This window comes from Euprymna scolopes, chromosome 23 (genome assembly GCF_053919585.1).
Source record: "Euprymna scolopes isolate OS-2025 chromosome 23, ASM5391958v1, whole genome shotgun sequence".
Lineage (NCBI taxonomy): Eukaryota > Metazoa > Mollusca > Cephalopoda > Sepiida > Sepiolidae > Euprymna > Euprymna scolopes.
In genome coordinates, this window is record NC_136504.1 from 52,244,938 (window position 1) to 52,269,427 (window position 24,490).

A 24,490-nucleotide genomic window follows, 5' to 3' on the forward strand; every position below is an offset into this window, starting at 1 on the left:
CGACTACAGATTGAATGATCCCCTGTTCAAGTTCAGGTTTACCTCACCATTTTATTTCTTATTAATGAGTTCAATTTACGATAAAAGAAGAGATACCATTTAAAATTGCCGCAAATCATTTCTTTGTTTGGATATTTTAAAAGTAAACATTAATCAGAAGTGACTTTTCCAGGGCATTCATCATCAAGCCAAAATATTAGCTGACCTGATACTGTAAATAAACACAGACAGAATTTAGTAAATGACATTATCAGTTAGAAAATTTTTGAATTTGTTCACAGGGCAAATTATTCCTCATAATATATAATGATCAATAGAGTATTGATTTTATAATGCATACACACTCTACATAAATTAAAATATCTTGTTTAAGCGTATTGTATGACCGGGCAACACCGGTACACACACATATATATATATATATATATATATATATATATATATATATATATATATATATATATATATGGATGGAAGGATCAAGGGTAAGTGTGTAATGTTTATTTTTTATTTTTAAGTGTATTGTACGACCAGGGAACAACAGGCTGCCAGCTGGACTAATATATACAAGGTTATATGCCTGTCTGTCTGTCTATCTATTTTCAAACTCCATCTCCTTCAAAACCAAAAGTCACAGAGCAGCATTAATTTATTAATGATTTGATTTTTTACGGACCATTCTTTCATGGGCGTTTAGCTGGTAAAAATAGTTTTTAAGGGGTGAAAATTGAAAAAAAAAATCGTTATACATTTTGTACATTCATCTTAGTTTATTTTTAATTTTTAATCAGTTCATATGCATGTCATGTTGAGACAGTGGTAATGACACCATCTTTGAATGCTACCATTTCTGTTTCGATTTTAACTGATAGAACCCAAATACTTATCTATTTTTTTTTCTTTTTTACTTTTGAAATCATGACTGTATAATAATTAATATATACAAAATTTGAACAAATTAAAATATCATATTTAAGCGTATTTTACAGCTACACGCTAGTGTTGTATAATTTGTATTTTATTGTTTGTTTGTTTAAATTATTTTTATAATATAATGTCAGAAATAAATACCTATATGCAAACTTTTTATTTATTTATGAATTTCTTATGTTTTATTTCCAATTTCAGACTGCAAACGATGATGATGCATGTTCTGTAGACTCGGAAGTTTCTGTTTCATCCCTACCATTGGATAACGGATCAAATGAAGAACAGTTGGACCTGTGGGATGAAGTAAGTTCAATTAATGTTTAATTTCCTTTCAAAAATCGAAAAGAAACCAAACCATTTTTTATTTCCCTCTCCCCCCCCCCCATTGAGAAAAGATTTAAAACCAGGTATGTCCGATACATTGACCGCGATATACCGATCGATCGCAAAGGCATATTCGATTTGTTTTGTCAGGCATTTTCATTCATTTTGTTCTAAAATTTTGATATAGATTTTTTAATTCTAACGAAACGCATTAATTTGTTTCATTTTTGTTGGTTCTGCTGGTAATGAGTTCACGTTCCACTGAAACTACCAAAAATTTTATATTTGAAAGATAGAAAAAATGAGTGGTTGTTCTCAAATAAAATATGCTGATCTTGAATCAGTCTAAAACGAAATTTGTTCATGTTAATTCGAAAATTAAAAAAAAATGTAAATTTTAAATTCGGACAAAAAAACAAAACAAAATTCGTTCATATTCATTTGAAAATTTAAAAACCAGATCAATTGGATTCTTATAATTTTGCAAGGTACGGCAACATTTATGAATCTTAAAAGAATTTTCATATTTTTAAATAAAGGCATTAAAAATTTGAATTAGTTATATTCTACGTGGTAGATCATTTTGACTTGATCATTTTAGAAGTAGATCATGAATTGCTGAAGTGTGCACACCCCTGTTTTAAACCAATGATGAATTGGCATGACTGATAGTGCCTTATCTGAGAGTCCACATTCAAACTTCTCGGCCTAATATTCACAGATAATATAAACTGGAACATAGATATAGAATAATATATAGTAGCCACTGAAATAAGATTAAAACATTCGTTTGACTTTATACATAAAATTGAAGTCTTTTTAATATTGCAGTTGTTTTTGGGTGCTTATTCAGATTGGCACTTATGGCGGCAATTAAAAGTACAGAAAATACTGAAAAGTCTGTATGGTGCGCGTACTCGATACAGAATGATATCATATTCCAAAAATTACATAAATCGATCGAATAATTTTATTTAAAACTAAGAAAATCAAAATTTACAATTTTTAGTGATTTTACTAATAATAAACTGCATTGAATGTAAGGCCAAGTTTTCACCTCTCATCTTTGATTTAAGTTGCCCCCACCCTTATTTTTTCATCAGATTTAATCATAACGAACAAAAACACTATGACTCACTTAGAAAAATTTGATTTGGTTGAATAAAAAAAAAAAACTACTTGATCAAATTACATGATTTTTGGAATATTCCATCTTCATTCCGTGACGGGTATTTACATCATACAGACTTTTCTGTATTTTCTTTACTTTTAATTGCAGCAATTTAAGTGGAAATCTGAATAATCACCTGCTTTTTGTCTTAATATTATAAGTTGTTACAAAGATATTTTTTCAGGTAATTTTCTAAAGTTCTTTAACACAACATGTCCTCAAATTTCAGACTTTCTTGACTTTCCTTGTATAACTAGTAGTTTCGTGCCGTCAATGAGGATTGGGTTTGCTATTTGATTTTTTTTTTTTTTTTTTTTTTTTTTTTTTTTTGCAGTATGCCCGAGAAGAAGTAGAACGTAATTACCAACAACTGATGCGTGAACATCTGGAATTAAAAAAATCCTACTCGATGTTGCAAACGCAAGCACCTAGTTCTTTGGACCCTAAACGCGAGGCAAAGGTTAGTGTTCATGTTTCTTTTTCTTTTCTTGTTTCCCTCTGATCATTTCTCTTTCTCTCTCTTTATTCTATAGACCACTAGCAGATGTATCCAGCATTGCACAGTATTAAACGTAACGTTAAATTCTTTAAAAAAAAAAATGAAATAAAGAAAAAACAGAAAGAAACTAAAACATGTGCATGCAAGTATTATGTTTTTTCTAAACAGTTCACTTGCATGTAAAACTACTTGTTGAAATCGAAACCAAAACCTAAAGACAGTAAGTCAAGTATGATAACCATTAAACCAGCTTGCCACAATCTTTAAAACGTGTTTTCAAACCTACTTATTCTTAACATAAGGAAGCTGTCATGTGAATGATTTGCATATGTGTAGTCATGAAACAAACAGATAAAAATCTGAGTACTCCAACCCCCCCCCCCCCCGTACCAATTTTTCAATTTTGACCTCTGAGCAGCCCTTTCTTCCAGATGAAAACCGATTAAAAAGTTTTCCACACGTCTGAATACTCTATACCAAATTTCAAGTCTGTAGATGAAAAATGTATTGAGTATTAGGTTGAGAGTTGTCCTTATGCACACGCACACACAGACACATTCTCACTTTTATAGTATATATATATATATATATACATATATATATATATATATATATATATACACGCTATATTCTATGTCAGGGGTTGGCAACCATTTTGAAGCGTGAGAGCCAAAAACTCTGTTATAGCATGAAGGACAAACAGCTTTGTCTACATTGTCATAGAGGACAACAATCTTAATTTTACTAAAAATAATAAAAATAAATGAAACGATTTAGTAGAAATATACATTATTTTTGAATGAATAAACAACAAACTAAAATTCTCAAGTAAATTAAAATGAAAATTTGAAATTTCGACAATATATTCAGTCTGTGATTTAGTTAATTTATATTTATATCATGCCCTAAGGTGGGGGGCCAAACAAAATTCACTCGAGGACCTGATTTAAGTCCGAAGTCGCCAACCTTCATTCTATAGTCACTTTTTCCTTGTCCAGCTCTTATACGTTTTTTTGATATTTCACAAGTTCACTGTTCAGCATGTCAATTGTCTCCACATTTCACTCCGTGTGGTTTTATCAAGTCGCCTGCTTCCGAGTTTTTCTTGGTCATCCAACCTTCTTGTAATTTAAGACATCCATGCTTTTGCAATGGTTTATCCAAATGAATGCACACATTACACACAACTATACCAGCATAACCCTAACTCTTAACCCTAACTTTAAACCCTAATCCGTACCAATGTAATCGATTCAGCATAACCCATAACCTCTATTCTGGTCGAGTGTAGTTCATTGGCAAATCCAATCTAAACTGTTATGTTTTGTCATATTTCATATTGCAAATCCATCTAATCCTGGATCATTGCACTGCAGTTTAACTGGGTGAGATTCCATCATTCACTGCTGTTTAATATGAAACTACATGAGGTAACCATGACTAAGTGGCTAACAACACTGTCTGAAAACCTGGGTGTGTCAACTTTGAATCTAGTTCGTTTCACAGAAACACTTTCATCAAACCCACGGTTGATCCTGTGTCTGACCTCCTGGAGAGTAGATAAATAAAATAAGATTACATTGGCTGAGACACTTTTTATCAAACCTACATTTGACTTGACCTTGTGTCTAACATCCTGGAAAGGAGATAAATAAAATAACACGCGGCTAGACTTTACCCCATTAGGAGAGGAGGGAACAGATCATATTCGATAGAATAAATTTAATATTGCATGATATATATTATTCCTTCTTTTTATTGATAAAATTATGTGACTGTGTGTTTCTTAGAAGTGCATTTCATACACATTTGTTTGATTTACTGAAATCAAAAATTGTTGTGGAGTGATAACACTCCCTTATGACAATAATACACTCTGCAAAAAACTATAAAATATGTTGTATTTTTCTTTGTTAGGTTTGTGTCATTTTGACAGTGAGAATAAAAAGATATATAGTTTAAAGATTTTTTTTTTTTTGCTCCTCAGTGTGAGTGTTATATGAATTAAAATTCATAAGTTAAGAAGTCAATACAGAATGTTTTTAAATTAAAAACAACTCAATTTCAATGATTAACCTGACAAATTCTGAATCAAATTGAAAAGAAAAAAAATCTCAAATTCATTTCACGCAAGCCACACACGATCCTCCTAATTAGAATATTTCAACAATAAAAAAATACCCATATTATTTGGATTCATCGGACTTCACAAGTGTCATTTTCACAACATTTCAGTCGATGTAACATCCAATCTTCTTCAAGTGTATCTTGTCCGCAAGGACCCATGGCACAATGGTTAGACTACTTGAAAAAATCAGTTGTAAAAGTGATATTCTCCTGAAGGTTAAAGGTTCAGTTCTCAGTGTGGGCGACCAAAAAATACAATTGTGAATTACTTAGAACCTCTATCCAGTCATTTTTTTATTCAATGGGATACTTCCAAAGATTTTTATTTAATGGAATATTTCCCAAATTTTTTATTTAATGAAATACTTCCAAAGTTTTATGTTGAAATTCTTAAAACTTAAAATCAGTTTAGTCCAGATAAGAGACTTGAAAACTTTAAACAAAAGAAATGTTTTTTTTTCATTAAATTATCTGAAATGATAATTTATGTATAAAAAATTTTTATTTACTGATGTAATTTTATGATTTTGTATGAATATTTTAGTAATACATATAAATAAATAAATAGTGAGTGTGAAGCATTTTTTTCTCATTTTTGACAGAGGGTGTACAATTATATATAATTAGACCACTCCTTATGAGAACATTGATTCTTATGACCATTTCACCTTTTAGATATACCTAACTATTGCATATCCATTTATTAGTATTTTTAATTTTTTTTTTTTCATTTTTAGTTTTTGTGTTTTTTTGACAAGCTCTATTTCATATTTTGGTTGTATTTACTACTAGCATTTCAGCCCAGCGTTGCCCGGGTGTTTTGAGGTATATGTTGAGCAAAAAAAAAAAAAGTGGTAGTAGGAAGGCAGGCTTAAACCCGTACCGCGAAGGAGGAAAAGAATGGGAAAAAAACATGACGTCTTTGCTGTTACGACCACCGCCAAACTGGAAGTGTTTAATTAAGGCTAAACAATCAAAAAGAGGGGATGACTTTCGGAAATATGGGCGAAAAAAAGTGACCTCTCCCTGTAGAAAAGTGCCCAGTTGAAGGTGAAGAAATTAATGTTTTTAGCCAATTTTTCAATATTTGTCGTCTGAAAGGTCGAGCTTCAAAACGATACTGATCTTGTGAAAATCCGTTGTCTCTGTCGAAAGTTTTAGGCAAACATACATACATACAGTTATATATTAGTAGCTCAAATTTTTGACCCAAACCGATTAAAAAGCTTGCCCTATCTCTGAATACCCTTTATGTCAAATTTCAAATGTTTAGACCAGAAATTGTCTGAGTAATTTGGTAGAGACCGCAGCAGTCAATTTGTTTTTAACTTTGACCCCTATCATGACCCCTTAACATTTATTGTTTTGGGCTCAAATCAAGTTATTAAGTTAGATCCATGTCCAAGGAACTTATATCTAAAATTTCAAGTGTTTAGACCCAAAATTGTCGGAGGAGTTTGGTACAGTTCTCAAAAGTTAAACCGTTGAATTTTGACTCCTTAACAGCCAAATTTCTGGCCGAAAACCGATTACAAAGATTTTCCCAAATCTCAGTATATCAAATTTCGAGTCTGCAGACTGAAAATTGACAGAGATATATAGATAGATAGATATAAAGTTTACAGAAGCTTTTGGCTTGTAAATTTAATTTTTACTTTGTGGTAGCTAGATGAGGCATTTTTCAAGGGTAAAAATATGCAATGCCATATTTGCTTCAAACATTACCCGAATTGGATTTTGTTCAACCAATCAGAATGATAGGAAGTGACAACTTCCAGATGCGAATAGAGCAGTCTGTTTTTCATTTTGAAAATTTTTATTGTTAATAGATGTAACCATGAAAGAAGAAAATGAAACAATGACAAACTGTGGAATTCCTGTTATCTGATGGAAGAATGTTAGTAGATTTTTTTATAGTGAGTGAAAGTGAAAATCACAGCTACTTCCTCTATGACTGTTTGGAGAGAGTCCGGATACTAGAAACTAATGTAAGAAATAAGGAAATTGAATGAAAGTGACTGTTAATTTCTGGAAACAAACATCAGTTATTGTAAGGAATTGTGACTATATCAGAATTATATATGACACCTCTGTTTTCAGTCCTATGATGTCTGACTGGAGAGAAGAAAAACAACTTTATTTTATTATATGTATATATAGTTATGTCTTTTGAAAGATTACCATGCCCAAATTAAAAGTAACTTTTTCATTTTTGCAGTTGTGCCGTACTCTTGAGTCCGATCTGTTTGAAGCACAATGTAAAATAGAAGAACTAAAGGCTCTACTGCATTCAACTGGCTTGGTGAGTATTTTGTATGTTCATTTTGTAACGTAGTCATTACATGTCAACACTTGGGACCTACACGTTGTATGCAGACAGTCACAAGGAAAGAATTTGACTGACTTTTTCTTTCATTTGAAACAACAGACATTTATTTACTAGTACTTCCAGAATAATGCTTTGTCTCTTGTTCAAAAATCTTCTCATACTCCAATGTGCTTAACAAAGCTCTGCTGTGTCGAAAACATGGTACTCTGTCTTTGTCCAGCCATGTTTAGTACATGTCTTGAATCCTCAACATCTCCAACCTGTCTTGAATCCTGCTTCTTTGAACACGTATCCTTTTCATCTCTGCTGTCACATCGCACAACTGGCTTCATCATTTGCATATGGCTGCTGCTGCTGCTAACTCAGTGTCAGTGTCTCTGTTACAATTTAATCAGGTGTATTGAGTGATTTCTTCAAAGAAAATGGAGATAACTTATCTTAACTTATTTCAAAATGTTTTTGTCTCCAATGTACAAAATGATTTTATTTACAAAAACAAAGATTTTTTAGTTCTTGCAGTCAAAAAGTGCATGTTAAATATTATGTACTGACGTGTCATGTCGAAATTAGTAAGAATCCTAAAGTTTACAAAAAATGATCAAGAACTATTTTTTCACAAGAAAAGGCATTGCTATTATAGTATATTCTCAATTGGCATAATCACGTGGATACACTGGTTTCCATCAGATCACCAAAGTTAAGCAACATTGAGTATGATCATTATTAAAACGAGTGACCAATTTGGGAATTTCAGGCGCTGTATGTAGGAGGACATTGACACTGCAAGAGTTGCAAAAATCTAAATGTTGTTATCTTTCCTAATGGAGATATACATGCAGTTGGAGACCACTTGTGAATTTCATACTCCCATGGAACTTCCTCCTTCGGAGAAAGCCAGTTGAACCCAAATAGGGTTAGTGCTGTTTCACACACACATGTCAGTTTATCATCTGAATTGGCTACAATGGAAGAAACTGATAAAAAAATATCATTCAATAAATTTTATTTTTTCATGCAATTATTTTTTCAATCTTTTTTTTTTTACTTCAACCCAAACAAGACATATTGACACTTGGATGTAAGGGGGTATTAATTGGGATCATAGTGTTTTTACTTAAATTGGATTGAAACTACTATCTTCAGACAATGTTCACCTGTTTCAATCTTACCCCAAGCCGGCCAGAGTTGGCCAAAACGTGGTGAGACAACGATGACTATGGAAGGCAGTAATTACTGAGGATACAGTTAAGAGATTCAGCATTCCTGACAAAGGCCAGAGGAATAATTGGCCGAAATGTCGTCAAACAACAACTATAAAGATAAGAATAACAGTTCGCAAATAATTAAATAAATTTACAATTTACTCATCTCAAAAGAATTCCAATAAATAATACATTTGTTTATTTTTGTTTTTTTTTGTTTTTTTTTGTTTCAATTCAGAATGCCCCATTTATCTATTTTTTTTTTGTTTTAATTTTTTAAAAAATTTTTTCAGGAGAAGGGGTTACTCCTTATAAAAACCAACCTAGTGTCTCACTCTTTTGTTGTGAGTAGGTACAAGTAAATAGGAACCCCCTTCCCTCTCTCTTTCTCTCTCTCTCTCTCTAGTCTCTAAGTAATTCACAAGTTTGGCTAATTTTTTAAAACTTTGTCTTTGTTCTTCATTTGTCAGGAACCACGGCTGTTAGAAGAGAAAGAAACATTGCAAGCCGCGAATGTTGAGATGCAGAAAAAGGTAAAGACATTTTCACCGTTTTGAATTCTTCATCCTCGACAGCAAATTTGTTTCTGAACATTTGAGATGAAGATTCATGATTTTTATTATTCGGACTGCTGCTCTCATCTTGAGTGCTATTCTCACGGTGTTTCAGAATCGCATACAGATTCCTGAGTATGACTAGACACACCTCATAAGGGTCAGTTGTTACATAAGCTGAAATGCTGTTGTGAGAATAACATCCAAGAATTTTTCCCCACACTCTTTATCTAAACCTAAATGTAGATTCCATGAACAAAGCTTCTTTCTTAGAACTGCATGCCTGTGAAACTCTCTTCCATTTGCCTGCTTTCTAGCTGACTACAATTTGATTGTCTTCAAGTCCAACGTAAACAAGTTCTTGATGAACCGACCCCCTAAGTAATCCAATTTACAAAATTTCCACTTACTATGCTATAATCACATTGACTAATGTATACCCAGTAACCCTTATCCTCGAGTGACCTCCAGGCTTTGATAAGTGGTGATTCCTTTGTAAAAAAAATAAAATAAAATGCTGTCATGGAAATCATTCCAGACAAGGCATGAAGACACTTGATGTAAGGAGCTAAAAAAAAAAAAAAATCAAAAAACAGCTAACGATAAATGTTTAATTGATAGATTTTAACACAGAAAACAGTAATTCTTTCCCCATTGTCAGAAATATCGCTGATAAAATGTGAAGACTAAAGTGCATTTCTAGGGAAGTGAGTTACGAGGCTGCCGAAAGTAAACCCAAGGTCCACTTTTTACTCTCCTAAAATGCTGCAAAAATATAAAGGTCAGTACTAAATGAGTGACCATTTAAGAATACCAGGCTCTGTATGTGGAAATACTACAACACCTTCCTGCAAAAAAATGACATTGTCAAAAATCGGATTGCAGCTAACAGGATAAAATATATCCTGTATATAATGTCTATATTCTCAGAAAAAAAAGGAGGAGTTTCAGTGCTCAGCAACCATGTATAGAAAACAAACAAAATTAAAGTTAACAAAAATGTTACTAATATAATAAAATAGATTTAAATAAATAAAATCAATCAATCATTATATTTGATTAAGAAATGTTGAATTAATGCTATTGCAAGCATAACTTTGCATTTTTTTGCAACTCCCTCCACTCTTCAGCTGTATCTGGGAATCTTCCTGTCAAACTCGGGAATCTACATGGAATTCAAACCCTTTATTTACTTCACAGGAGTAGCATGCTCTTGTTCCATCAGCCATGACTGGATAGATATCCTAAGTAATTTGCAATTGTATTTTTCGATCGCACACACTGAGAATTGAACCTTCAGAAGAATGTCACTTTTAAAACCAAATTTTTTTTTCGAGTACTCTAATGGCTATGCCATAGATCCTTGTAAACTAAAATTCAGTTGGAAAAATGACCTTCTACTGAAGCTTGAAGGTTCAATCCTCAGTGTGGGCGACTGAAAAGTACAATTTCAAATGAGAACAATAGTTTGAAGAATCCAAAGAAGATGAATAACAAATCCCCATCTAAAAAATTCAGAAAAATGATACCAATTGACCTCCTGTTAGTCTTGAGAGACAATGAGGTAAACGTTGATTTCTGCTTTCTTTCCAACACATTTAAAGGATGAATACATATCGAAATTAGCAAAATGTTAATGTTTATTTATATGAATAAATTCGAAGTTTTGTTTTTACAATAATTTTATGCATAAAGTATTTATTTTAAATTAATTTTTCAAGTAGAAAACTTTGTGAAACAATAGTGAGTCGACAAAGCCAGCTTGTCAAAAACAAATTTTCATTTTTACTGAGAACTTTTTCTTGGATCAAATTATATTGAAAGTGTTTGCTATTTGTAAAATACTTGAATTATTATCATTGTTTGTGTTTTTGGTGATTAATTTTTTTGTTAAATATTAAAACTTCATCTTTTTTTTTTCAGTTGCAAAAAATGGAAGAATGTGAAGAGAAACTTCGGACAGAATTAAACGAAGCTAAAGAACTGATTGAAGATTTAGAATTCCGGGTTTTAGAATTAGATGAATGCCAAAATCAAGTAAGACTTTCTTTTCTGTTTTTTATATTTGTTTTATTTAAATTTTTTTTTCTATATAACTTCAACGATCTGGAACTGTTAGAGTAACAGTGCATTTTGGAAAGCTTCTTTATAATCAGGGTTGTAGAGTCAGAATGTATATGGTTTGATTCAGACTTTTATGATGCCAAACTGTTTGACTATGACTCTTAGATGTCAAAAAGTTTGACTCTGGCTCCTAGGATTCCAAACAGTCTGACTTGAACTCTTATGATTTCAAACAGTCTGACTCAGAATCTTAGGATGCCAAAAGGTTCCACTCGGACTCTTAGGATGTTAAAAGGTTCCACTCGGAGTCTTAGGATGCCAAACGGTCCCACTCGGAGTCTTAGGATGCCAAACGGTCCCACTCGGAGTCTTAGGATGCCAAACGGTCCCACTCGGACTCTTAGGATGTTAAAAGGTCTCATTTGGACTCTTAGGATGTTAAAAGGTCCCACTTGGATTCTTAGGATGTTAAAAGGTCCCACTTGGACTCTTAGGATGTTAAAAGGTCCCACTCGGCTCTTAGGATGCCAAAAGGTCCCACTCGGATTCTTAGGATGTCAAATGGTCCCACTCGGACTCTTAGGATGTTGAAAGGTTCCACTCGGACTTTAAGGATGCTGAAAGGTTTGATTCAGGCTCCTTATTTTAAAGGTTTTCAATATATTCAATAGTTTCTTGTGTCTAACTTAACTATCATGTAGAGGCAAGTAAACGAAGACAATTTATAGAAGAAATGGGTTTATTAACTGTCGCTTGATAGCAAGTACTGATGGGACTATGCAAGTATTTGTGTTCCGTCAAATTTTTTTTAGAAGCTAGATCGAACACCCGCCCTGGGACAACTTCTCTCATGTAACATTATCTCCCTCCTCTCTCTTTCATGTGCATGGTCTCAATCTCTCTCACGTACATTCGTGTGCTGTCTCTCATGTAGGTTTATTCTCTCTCATTTTCTCTCTTTTGCACACGCACTGTCTCTCTATTTCAGTCTTGCGCATGTGATGTTTTTGTTTCTATTGTGTTTTTGTTAATACGTAATACATCCTCAGTCTCCATGCTGTTTGAACATGCCTCTTCCTTAACTCCCTCTCTCTCCCATTCACTTTAGCAACTAATTCAATATAATAGAAAGTAAAAAAAGAAAAAGTAATCACAGTTGGTATTTTGCCGTCATGTTTGAACATTTTCTAATAACAATGGAAGAAATAATTTTTTTCTTGAATAGTATAAAAAAAATAAATATTCATTAAATTTTATCTCTTCTTATTAATAAATACTAGCCGTACTTATCCCGTTTCTCGTAGATGCATTGAAAACGGTTTTGTTTTTTTTTGTTTTTGTTTTTTTGCAGTATTTAAACTTGATAGGCAACTTCTATTCTTCAACATAAAAATGAGTTATCTCCCCTAGTTTATTTTTAGTTAATTATCTTAAAATGGTTCATATATTACCTATCGTCTGGACTAAGTAATTTTTAAAAATAAAGTGTAGCTAAGTACATTATTATTAGGTTGGTGCAAAAATAATGTTTTTTGACATGAAGTTGAACATCAAAAAACGATATTATTTTTGCACCAACCTAATATATTGCCAATTCCCTGTATGTTGACAAAAAAGGGTTAGTTTTCTTTTTTTTTTTGGGGGGGGGGGGTATTTTTGTCTTTTTTTTTTTTTTTTTTAATTTTATCTTCTGATGAATATTATCTTTTGCAAAAGTAGTAGATAAACAAATTCATTCAGTGTTCAGAACTTGACAGTTACCATCTGCTGCGGTACACACACACACATTCATTTTTACATAAACATGCAGATTAATACGCACGCTTTCAATCACACACATATGGAGTATACTTCTCTTATCCTTTGTTTCAAAAGTAAAAGTACTCCAAAAACTTAGAAAGACAGCACCTCAAATGATGTCTGATAAAGAAAAAGCATACTCCATATTAAACGCATTCATATTTATTTACTGTTATTTATGATTAGGTGTTAAATGTAATTACTACAGTATCGTTTTCTTATCAAATGATTAAGTGAAACAAATCGTTATACTTTTAGATTTTATAAACATCTCCTATAAAACACAAAGGGAATAACCTGAATACTTATATATATATATATATATATATATATATATATATATATATATATATATTTGGTATATAGAGTATTCAGATATGTTGAACATTTTTTAATCAGTTTTCATCCAGAAAAAAGGGCTGCTAAGGAGTCAAAATTGAAAAATTGATACTTGGTTGTCATCAGATTTTTATCTGTTTGTCAACTGTTTCACTAGGTTTGGAAACATTTTTTAAAGATTGTGTCAAGCTGGTCTAATGGTTATTGCACTTGACTCACTGTCTTTAGGTTTTCGTTTCGATCTCAGCTCGAGTGATTTTGTTTTTTTACATGCAAGAAGTGAACTGTTTAGAAAAAAAACATAATACTCGCATTCACATGTCTAGGTTTCTTTCCATTTTTTTTTTTTTACTTCATTTTTTTTTTTTTAAATAAATTAAATGTTATGTTTAATACCGGGCAACGCCAGGTACATTTTCTAGTGTATATGTATATATATTCTCTTTTCGTTGACAAAAAAGGTTTAGTTTATTTTGTTGTTTTTTCTTATCTTATGATGAACATTATCTTAACAACAATAATGAGTAAACAGATTCATTCAATGTTTACGAATTGATAGTCATCTAGTGCAACACACACACACATACACATACATACACACACATACACACACATACATACACACATACATTTTCCATCGCTTGTGTACATAGTATGCATGTCTTATCATTGATATTTCAAAAGTACTCCGTCAAAAACACAGAGAGACAATGCCCCAATGAACGTTTGATAAAGAAGAGTTGCGCTCCATATTGAACGCATTCGGATGGTAGAGTGTGTGTTTAGAACCACAGATCGTGATAGTAGTAATTTTTTAAATTCACCATGGGTGGTACATCGCATTCATCAACCTCTTCGGTGGGACAATTACCTGGCCATGTGAAAGTTAACAAGGATACAAAATGCAAAAAGGCAAACCATAAGATCCCTTTAATCAAGGTGAGCTGTCTTCTCTCTATTGCATAATTTTCATCTATATTTATATATGCAAGTACTCTTTCATATATCTTTCTACTATACTTTGTGTGCGTGTGTGTGCGAGTTCGTTCCCTATAGACTCAAAAACGGCTAGGCCAATTTTTATGCAATTTCACACAAAGGTACTTAATGTGCCTGGCAGTGTTTTAAGATAGGTTTTGTATCGAAATATCTTCAATAATTATCGATAATCGAAATAATCCGATGAAAGAAGGTACAGATGATTTTGATCAAAGTTAACGCCTTACACAACCTAACATCTCAAGTGCATTTGAGAAGTTTTATTACCACACAAAACAAAAGGCCCAACATAAAGTCGCTTCTTTGGTATGACATGGGCGCGTTGGAAATGAATGTTTCTATTTAGAGTACGACTGCACCATAATACTTGACTTTTGCTTTTTGACCTTTAATTCAAGCCATTCTATATAAATAATAATTTTATAAAATCAACAGTGCATTGTAAACTGCAATGTATTGCAATGTACAATGTGAATTAAGTCCTGCGGGGAGCAAAGCAGTTCACGCAAGGAGTTATACTGCACTTTTGGCAATAAGTTAGTGGTTTACTAAAGCAAGACTCATTTACATAAGTTCATAGATCATTAAATAAATTGAATTTTAGAAAATTTCACAAGAATTTTGAAGAGGATTCCAATAACACTTGGAGAAGTTAATGAATATAGGTGAATAATTATGCAGTAAGCAATACTATTATATATTATCATATTTATTTTAAATAGAAATTATTTGCTGTCCTATTTATGTGACAATGGAAGGGACCTATTGGATTAAATGAAACCATTTTCATGGTCATCATATTCGGTTTAATATCCGTTTTGCATGCTGATCTGTGTTGGACGGCTTTCAGAAATCGACTTCAGAAGTAATCTGCCTCTGGTCAGGTCTTTATCTTTTTTTATTAATTTATTTTTTTTTTTTCTTTTCTAATGAAAATCGCTCCAGGCAAAGCATGAAACCACTTCATGTAAGGAGCTAAAAAAAACAAAAAAAACACTACTTTAAGATCAAAAACTAGCCAGTGATAAATGTTAGATGGATAGATTCTGACGCAGAAAACAGTAACTCTTCTCTCTTTGTCACAAACTTTGTTCATGGAATATGAGGACTAAAGGACAAAATATGAAAAGCAAGAGTTATGAGGTTCACTTTCTACTCTCCTTAATTGCTCTTTCCCTTTCTGTCACTTTCTCTTTTTTTTTCATTGACCTTCCCCTGTGAACTAACCCTACTACCTTAACTGTTCTACATTTAATAACTCAAGAATTCTCATCCATTCTTTCAACATGGCCATACCTTTGAAATCTACACACGTGCCCTTATACTCACTAGATTTTATCTTCCTCTGAGGTCATCAGAACTAAGACCCATATGACACACCCATCATGTCATTTTCATATCATTTCTCTGTAACACAGGTCCTCAACTCTTGATAGCCAGGGTTCATTTCTATACGTCATGACTCTGTGTATGCATGCATGATAGACTCTTCTCTTGATCGACAGTGGTGGAGCTTTGCTGGCTAGTAATGGCGGAAGTTCGTCAACTTATTCCGTCCACTCCTGATTCTTGCAATCACATTAGTATCAGCTCCACTCTCTACTCTAACAGCATCACCAATGTAACAAAACATGTTGACAACTTAATAATAACCAGTGAAATTTGACGTGATTATTAGCTGAAGTTTTACTTGGAATTTTCATTGTAATGTTTGATCTCTGAAATCAATGGAAAAATATTAGTCTTAAATGCTGGGTGACCATTTTGGAATACCAGGTCCTGCATGTGTGTGTGTGTGTGTTATTCACTTATCTCAGCATTGTTTCCAATTGTCCTGGATTTCTCTTTGCCACTGGACTCAAGCAGTGCCAGTTCAGGAGAGGTGTGGTCGGGATTGTGCAACTCTTGCCTCATAATTACACGCACAGCTACCCTTACAGGGGGGTATCCATTGTTTGTTTTTTTTAGATGGAATGGAGGCTTCTAAGTGCTGCAAACCTTTGTGAAATTGTAACATTATTAGTTGTGAAAAATCTTTGTATTGTAAACAGTTGTTGGCCAGTGCACATGTTGTTGTTCAACACTGTTTTGTTACATCTGTGGATGATTGTAGAAGGAGCTAGCATAGTTGTCATAGTAGTAGTTGTCATAACCACTTGTTTGTCTTTACAGTTGTCAGTATATGCCCACTGTGTGTAGCAGTCTACACATTAAAATCAGAAAAAAATGAAAATGAGCAATCAGTGTAGATTTACAGGTTTGTTACTTTTTTTAGACAATCATCGACTTTGTTATGTTTCTAGATCCTGCTCACCCCTGAATGTCCTGTGAAAGCGAAGGGGATATTATGCAAACACTTAAAACGTCCATCTGTCTAGATCTATGTCTTAAACTAGAGAGAGAGAGAGAGTAAGAGTAATCTTTTCTTTTTCACTCCACATGGAAAACTACTTCCTATTTTCTGTCATCACTTTGTTAGAAGCCATATTGGCACCATATTATTAAAAAAAAAATGCCATTTTTTATTTCACATCGTTTGACTTCATTTCTGTTTTCTTTCTACAGAGTCTTGAAGATGGTAATGATTCCTTTGGTAATCTGACAAAGCATTTAAATGAGGTGAGTAATGTTGCTTCTTTTTTATTTATTTACTAGCGGGGGGGGGCGGGTATTTGTAGGTGTAAAAGAAAAAAAAAGTTTTGGTAGGGAGGTAGGCTCGAACCCGAAGCCTTCAAGCTAAGGCGGAAAAAAAAAGTGTGACACGTTACCGCGACGCTAAACGGGCAGGGAAGTGGTGACTGGTGTAAATCAAACGTATAAAAAAGCAGGTGGTTAAACGAACGTCAACGTGTAGTTTTCTAGGTCAAACATCGCGCCATAGAGAAATGAAATCACAGCGCGAATTTTGTAACGTAAAAGTCGCTCAAATGAAAGATATAGACCAACTCGTTTTGTAAATTGAGTATATAAAAAGTTGGGTTTTGTATTACTGTACACATAGATTCGAAAAAGGTGTCAGAAAACAAATATATAACAAATAAATGTTATCAAAGGCAAGATAAGTTACTTTTCTACCTAACTGGCTATTTTTTTAGTGTTTTTATTTAATGTAACCTGTTTATTCAGCTCGAAAAACATACAGTGTTTACCGACGTATTGGGAAATTAAAAATGGTGCCCGACTCTCTGGTGAACATGGTAAGTTTGGGAAAATGAGTTAAAAATAAAAAACCTATACAAAATACTGTTGGAAACTCGCTCAATATATGTTACCGTGACATAGGCTGACATATATTCGGTGGGTTTTTATCAGTATTTTGTATAGTCTTTATTTTGAACTCCTTTTCCCAAACTTATTGTGTTCATCAGAGAGTCAGGCGCCATTTTTAGTTTTCCAATACATCAGTATGTTTTTCGAGCCGAATAAAGATTAACATTAAATAAAAACACTAAAAAAATTATCCAGTTAGGTAGAAAAGTAACTTATCTTGCCTTTGATAACATTTATTTGTTATATATTTGTTTTTCGACACCTTTTTTTCGAATCTATGTGTATAGTAATACAAACTCCAAAAGTTGTTTAATGAGTGCCCCCCCCCCCCGAAAAAAGCCTTTGGCGGACATACAAAAGAAATGCACACACACACACACACACACATTTTCACTTTTATATTATAGATTTATTTATTTTTTATTTTTTCCCAATGTTGATGGTTGTAAAAAGGAGTTAACATAGTTGCCATTGTTGTAGTAGTTGTCAGAGCCTCCTGTGTTTGTCTCAATAGTTACCACTATGTGTTCCTTGCATGTAGTAGTCTAAAGATATAAAAATCAGAAAAAAATAAAATAATGCAAACTTCTCATTGGTTAAAAAAAAATTTGTTGTGTATGTTATTGTTGAACATGAATTATATGCAAGATCGGTCAAAATCAAGGGAAGCAGTTTCAACTATTGGCTGCGACTGTAGTATCACCAGTGTAATAATTTCAAAAATAGCTAAAATAGGGCACTACCACTGATGTCCTCTATGATCCACAGGTCAGTGATAAACTTGCATGCAAGATCTATCAACCGTAAGTAGAGCCTGTGGCTTTAGGTGACTCTGGGTGCTCTGTCTCTTTATCACACCCTTCTCGTTTATTCTGACCACAAAGATGATATATTTGGCAGCATTGCTTTGGACAAAATATAGATACATTTTTTGGGGGTCCCTGACAAAAGGAGGGTGGACCTTTAAATTCACCCTTATCCGTTTGTCTGTTCCCACTTTTCTCAATAACTATGCTTTGGAATTTTTTTAACTTTACCACAAACATTAAACATGATATGAGTAAAAATGTAACAGAACAGATTTTCCGGGAAAACTTTGGCCGCCCCCCCCCCCTCTCCCACGGGTGCCTTTTGGGTTAAAATGACTAAAATTGACAATTTTGTGCTTATTAAAAAAAAAATTGATGCCTTGGATTTTTATAAAACTTTCTGAAAAGCTGTAACTAACTGACTTCTATATAATTTTGTTTGTCTATACTTCGCGATAACTCTTGGGTGTGCCCCAGGGGCTCTTTTAGGGCTAATAAAAACATTCCAATTTTGGGACTATTTTACCATATTTGTCCAAAATTTTCTGTGTATGTCTATTTAGCAGTTTTGTATGGTGCTGAACTCAAATTTAAATATGTTAAAGCCTTGGGGACTTTTGGGGCTATATGGGTGGGGGGTGCAAATGATAGACTTAGTAATTTCTTTTTTTGCATGGTGCAGAACTCAAATTCACATATATTAAGGTCTAAAACTGCAGTTTGTTCATTTTCACCAGGATTTGACGTCCCTTGGAGACTTTTGAGGATAAATGGGGTGGAGGAGCAAATGCTGAACTTAGTCATTTTTTTATGCCTCGTTCACTGTGCACTCATGGGGCCCCATGCATGCTTCACTTGTTTTGTTTAATAATCATTCTTTTCAGAATCAATAAGAACAAGATTAGTTAGAAAAAGGTTGTTTTTTTGTTTTTTTAAGTGATTTTTTTTTTTTTTTAATTTAATGGTATTTTGTAGTAATTTGTTAAATTTTGGCACTAGTACACTTTAACTAATTGGAATAGTTTCAGTAGGAAAAAAGGGGAGACAATCCAAATGTAAATGAAATTTCAAACCAAAACGTTTCTGTTAATCCAAAACAAGTTAAATAAAATATAAAAGTAACACAACAAAAATATTCCAAACATTCACTGATTTAACATTTTAAAAAAAAATTACTCTATGATCAACATTATCTATATAAATAAAGCAGTAGGTGTATGCATTTGGGCTGTACGTGAAACTAAAATATATCTTCTTGGTCTTCCAGCTAGGCTCCAAGGGTAGTATCTGCTCTGCCTAAAGATGGTATAATGATATTGTGGGGTGTCACTGACTCCTATAAGAATATTGGAAATAAAGCGTAATAACCAAATATATCCTGACACTATTTTAACCAAATTACTTAGATAAATACTTTTACAGTTTTAACAAAAGCACTACAATATGTTGCGGGGTCTTCATTCACGCTGAACAGTCGCAGAATGTCCAGCAGCAATATTTTACATATGAAAGATGCTACTGTGGAATTTCCACAGATCCTGCTCAAAATTTGAAAGAATGAGGGATAAATAAAGCCGTGGTCAGAGAAAGGTTTGCTTGGAAGTAAATTTGTAAAAGCCGTTCAACACCTGCCAGCATGTAAAACTGAACATATAAACAATATTAAACTGAACATATAAATGATACTAAACTAAACATATAAATGATATTAAACTGAACATATAAACGATATTAAACTGAACATATAAACGATATTAAACTGAACATGTAAACGATACTAAACTAAACATATAAACGATATTAAACTGAACATATAAACGATATTAAACTGAACATATGAATGATATTAAACTGAACATATAAATGATATTAAACTGAACATGTAAATGATATTAAACTGAACATGTAAATGATATTAAACTGAACATATAATGATATTAAACTGAACATATGAATGATATTAAACTGAACATATAAATGATATTAAACTGAACATGTAAATGATATTAAACTGAACATGTAAATATATTAAACTGAACATGTAAATGATATTAAACTGAACATGTAAACGATATTAAACTGAACATATAAATGATATTAAACTGAACATGTAAATGATATTAAACTAAACATATAAATGATATTAAACTAAACATATAAATGATATTAAACTGAACATGTAAACGATATTAAACTGAACATATAAATGATACTAAACTAAACATATAAACGATATTAAACTGAACATGTAAACGATATTAAACTGAACATATAAATGATACTAAACTGAACATGTAAACGATATTAAACTGAACATGTAAACGATATTAAACTGAACATATAAACTATATTAAACTGAACATATAAACGATATTAAACTGAACATGTAAATGATATTAAAATGACTAAGAAACCAATAATTCTCATACTTAAAACTTTTATGAGATTGAAAAACGTATCAATCTTTTAAAAATTAATTTGTCTCAAAATTCGTATGTGACATTGAAAACAACACTCTTATAATAATAATGACCTTAGATAATGCTGCTTGACTTATTAAGGACCAATAGGAATGTAGCTTTATTTTATTTTTTTTAAGATTGTTTGATCATGAATTTGTTAATGAGTGGAGTTGAAAGTTCTTGTTTAATGAGATATGTTATCTATTTGTACTCTTGGAACGTGAATTCTTGAAAAAAGAAAAGAAGAAAAAAAGAAGTCTCATATTAATAATCCTTATTCAGTTGGTTGAAAGTCACATTTATATACAATACAACCTCGCTTATTTATTCACTGAATTTCTTTCGGTTCTTCAAACTAAGGCAATACCATTTCAACTTCGATTCCAGATGAGAAAGTTTCAAATCAGTTTTGGACAGGATTAATTACACTTTCTTCTCCCAAAATGAAAATACTATGGTCTTCCCTTCATAACAAACACTCATCTAGCTGCAACCACTGTCAACAGTTTTCCTTGCTCTCTATCTGTGCCTAAATCTAAACACAAATTCCAAACAAAGTTTCCTTCCTAGAACTGCCCGCCTGTGAAACTATATCCTGTTGGACTGCTTTCGAGCTAACTACAACATGATTGCTTTCAAGCCCAATGTAAACAAGTTCTTGTTGAGCCGTTTTCTTAAATAATGAAATTCTACCCAATTTCCAACACTACTGATCATTACGCTGTTGTCCCAATGACTTACTGGCATAAATTAATCCTTATTCTCAAGTGGCCTTTGGGCCTCGATAAGTGATGACTCCTTAGTAAAAAAAAAAAAAAAAGTGGAGGGAGTTGCAAAACATCTGAAGATAAAACTATGTTTGCAATAGCATTAATTCAACTATTCTTAATCTTAATATAATGATTGATTCAATTTATTTATTTATATCTATTTTATTATATTAGTAACCTTTTTTTATTAACTTTAGTTTTGTTTTTTTTTCTATACATGATTGCTGTGCACTGCGAGCCCCCCCCCCCTTTTTTTTCTTGAGAATATAGACATTATATACAGGATATGCTCTATCCTGTTAGCTGCAATGTCAATTTTTTACAGGAACGTTTTATAGTTTTCCCACATACAGAGCCTGGTATTCTTAAATGGTCACCCATTTAATACTGACCTTTATATATTTGCAGCATTTCAGGAGAGTAAAAAGTTGATATCAGGTTTACTTTCGACAGCCTCATAACTCCTGCTTCCCTAGAAGTATTCTTTAGTCCTTATATGTTAAGAGCGATATTTCTGACAAAGGGGGAAGAATTGCTGGGTTTTTTTGGTTTTTTTTTTTCAGTTGAAATCCATCCATTTAACACTTATCGTTAGCCTTTTTTTTTCTTTTTTTTTTTACCTTGAAGTAGTATTTTTTTTTTTTTTTTTTTTTTAGCTCCTTACATCAAGTGACTTCATGCCTTGTCTGGAGCGATTTCACGAAAAGCACTTGTATTTTTAAGGCAAACATAACATGTTCACGGGAAGTTCTAATTCCAATTCATTGTTTCCATGCTATGTATTTTCCTATTTAGTTATCTTTCCACAAGGGCACAGTTAGACACAAGGTCTGTTTTTAATGTGGCAAAAATCCATCTCTTCAAAAAAAAAATAAAAAACGAACACTGGATTGAGATAAAAAATAAAATAGGATTTCTCCTTCACTAATCGACGACAGAAAAGTTAAAGTCACGCGAACTGTGAACCTGAAGATCTGAGGCAGCTGATGGAAGACAGGAAATTCTGGAGAGGAAGAGTCACATTGGTTCGGGCAAGGAGCCCATCCTGATGGTGATGATGATGATGATGTAATTTCTGAACAGATACTACACTTTTACTCAAAGATGGTTCCTTTACACGGAAGCATTCAAAATATGGCGTATAAATCGCAGTGTGTCTACAAACAGAAAGATGTGACTGGACTTTGATGTGTGATTGTTGCAAGTGCTTAAAAAGGCTAAGAATGGCTATGTTTGCTCCGTTTCATTATTCCCTGCTGCGTTACAAGGAGGACAAGCAGGGTGAAGATGATGATTTTTTAGAGTCTGGCGAGTTGTACTCTTTAGACGACGAGAATTTTTCTGACAACCAAAATGGTCAAATGCTGGAACTGTGTAACAGTCATATTTCGGTAAGCTGCTTTTACAAGAAAATAACTGCTTTGTTTTATAGATATAAAGTTAGATAGGTGTAATATTCACAGCGCACTTCTCTCCCTCTTTGTTCATTTTCCATCTTTTTTTTTCTTTTTTTTTCTCTCTCTCTCTTCCCTTTCTTAATGATGTAATTTATTTTATTTAATTATTTGTGGACTCCACATTCCTATCCAGTCACGGTTAACCTGACAAAGGCCAGAGGAATAATTGGCCGAAATGTCGTGAAACAAGAACTAGAAGATGAGGATAATAGTCCACAAATAATTAAATAAAACAAATTATACAAATTACTCGCCTCAAAAATAATTCCAAATTAATTCAATAATGAAACATATAATGTTTTAACCTATGCCAATTGAATTGAATATATGTTTCTATATATTTGTATATTTTGGCAGCAAGTCATTATTCAAGCACATCTGGCTGAACACGACAGTTATTCTTTTTTCTGATTTTTCTGGATATCTGTCCTATTCGCCGAGCGGTCTTTTTTATTTCAGCTGGCATATTGTATAGAATGGCGCCCAAATGTTGTTGCTGTTCAGCCATATTCTTCTCAAGTGTTTTCTATTGGTGCGTCAGATTATCATCAGGAGTGATTGTTGTTGTTATCGTTTTCTTTTTCTTTTCCTCTGAGGCTTGGTGTATTTATAATATTTTTTGTTTTAATTGGTTATAAAAGTGGGTGCAGGAAGGTTGGGGGCGAATTATTTTTATTTTATTTTTTAATTTCAATTTTCCTATTTTATAGTTTATTTAGTTTCTTGTAAGTTATTAAATACTCTTAGTATATTTGTCCAGGTGTTAAATGAGATCCGGTTGGAAAGGGGCTGTAATTTTTTGATAATTATGGCTTCTAGTAATTTTAGTCGTCGTGTGTAGTTGTTAAGGTACCAAATTTTAGTATTGTTCCTATTTACAATGCCTCCCCACGGGACAGAGTTAGACACCAGGGTCGTTTTTTAACGTGGAGAAAAGGAACAAAAATAAAAATTGTCTCAGTCGTGAATGATTTCTCCTCCACTGACAGAGAACAAGAAATTGAAGTGCAGCATCTGAAGAACAGACACTACACCTCGATCTTGTCCCGAAAGCCAAATTTTAGTATTGTTAAGATATTTCTAATGTTGGACGACTGTAGGTTTTTATCGTAGAATGTTAGGTATTGTTTTATGGCACTATTGTCAGCTGAATGGTAGGTTCCGGGATGTTGCATAAACCACTGGAAGGTGCCAAAATGCTTAGCCAATGAAATTGCAACAACCGACATTGGATAAATGCGATAACAATATTGTGGAAAATTCCATTATTTATGACAATTGGTTAAAATCAGCATGAATCTAATTGAGTTGGGACAGATGCTTCAGTCTATTGAATTTTGTCAAAAAAGGGAGACTGATAGGTGAAAAAAGAGTTGCCGAATAT

General features: G+C 32.7%; 1 protein-coding gene and 1 long non-coding RNA gene across 8 annotated transcripts in view; one reads left to right on the forward strand and one right to left on the reverse strand.

Annotated features, from left to right (window-relative positions):
* LOC145245893 (uncharacterized) overlaps positions 1–24,490 on the forward strand; it is a 321,405-nt gene that overhangs the window by 167,354 nt on the left and 129,561 nt on the right. For all 7 annotated transcript variants that reach the window (XM_080107620.1, XM_080107621.1, XM_080107622.1 and 4 more), the window contains exons 5-10: positions 1,129–1,233; positions 2,760–2,885; positions 7,270–7,353; positions 9,053–9,115; positions 11,060–11,173; positions 16,904–16,957. In XM_080107620.1, coding sequence (XP_079963746.1) covers positions 1,129–1,233; positions 2,760–2,885; positions 7,270–7,353; positions 9,053–9,115; positions 11,060–11,173; positions 16,904–16,957 — 546 coding nt within the window. The remainder of the gene's footprint in view (positions 1–1,128; positions 1,234–2,759; positions 2,886–7,269; positions 7,354–9,052; positions 9,116–11,059; positions 11,174–16,903; positions 16,958–24,490) is intronic.
* Positions 1–24,490, reverse strand: part of LOC145245895 (uncharacterized) — a 67,695-nt gene that overhangs the window by 36,409 nt on the left and 6,796 nt on the right. The gene's annotated exons all lie outside the window — the stretch shown is intronic.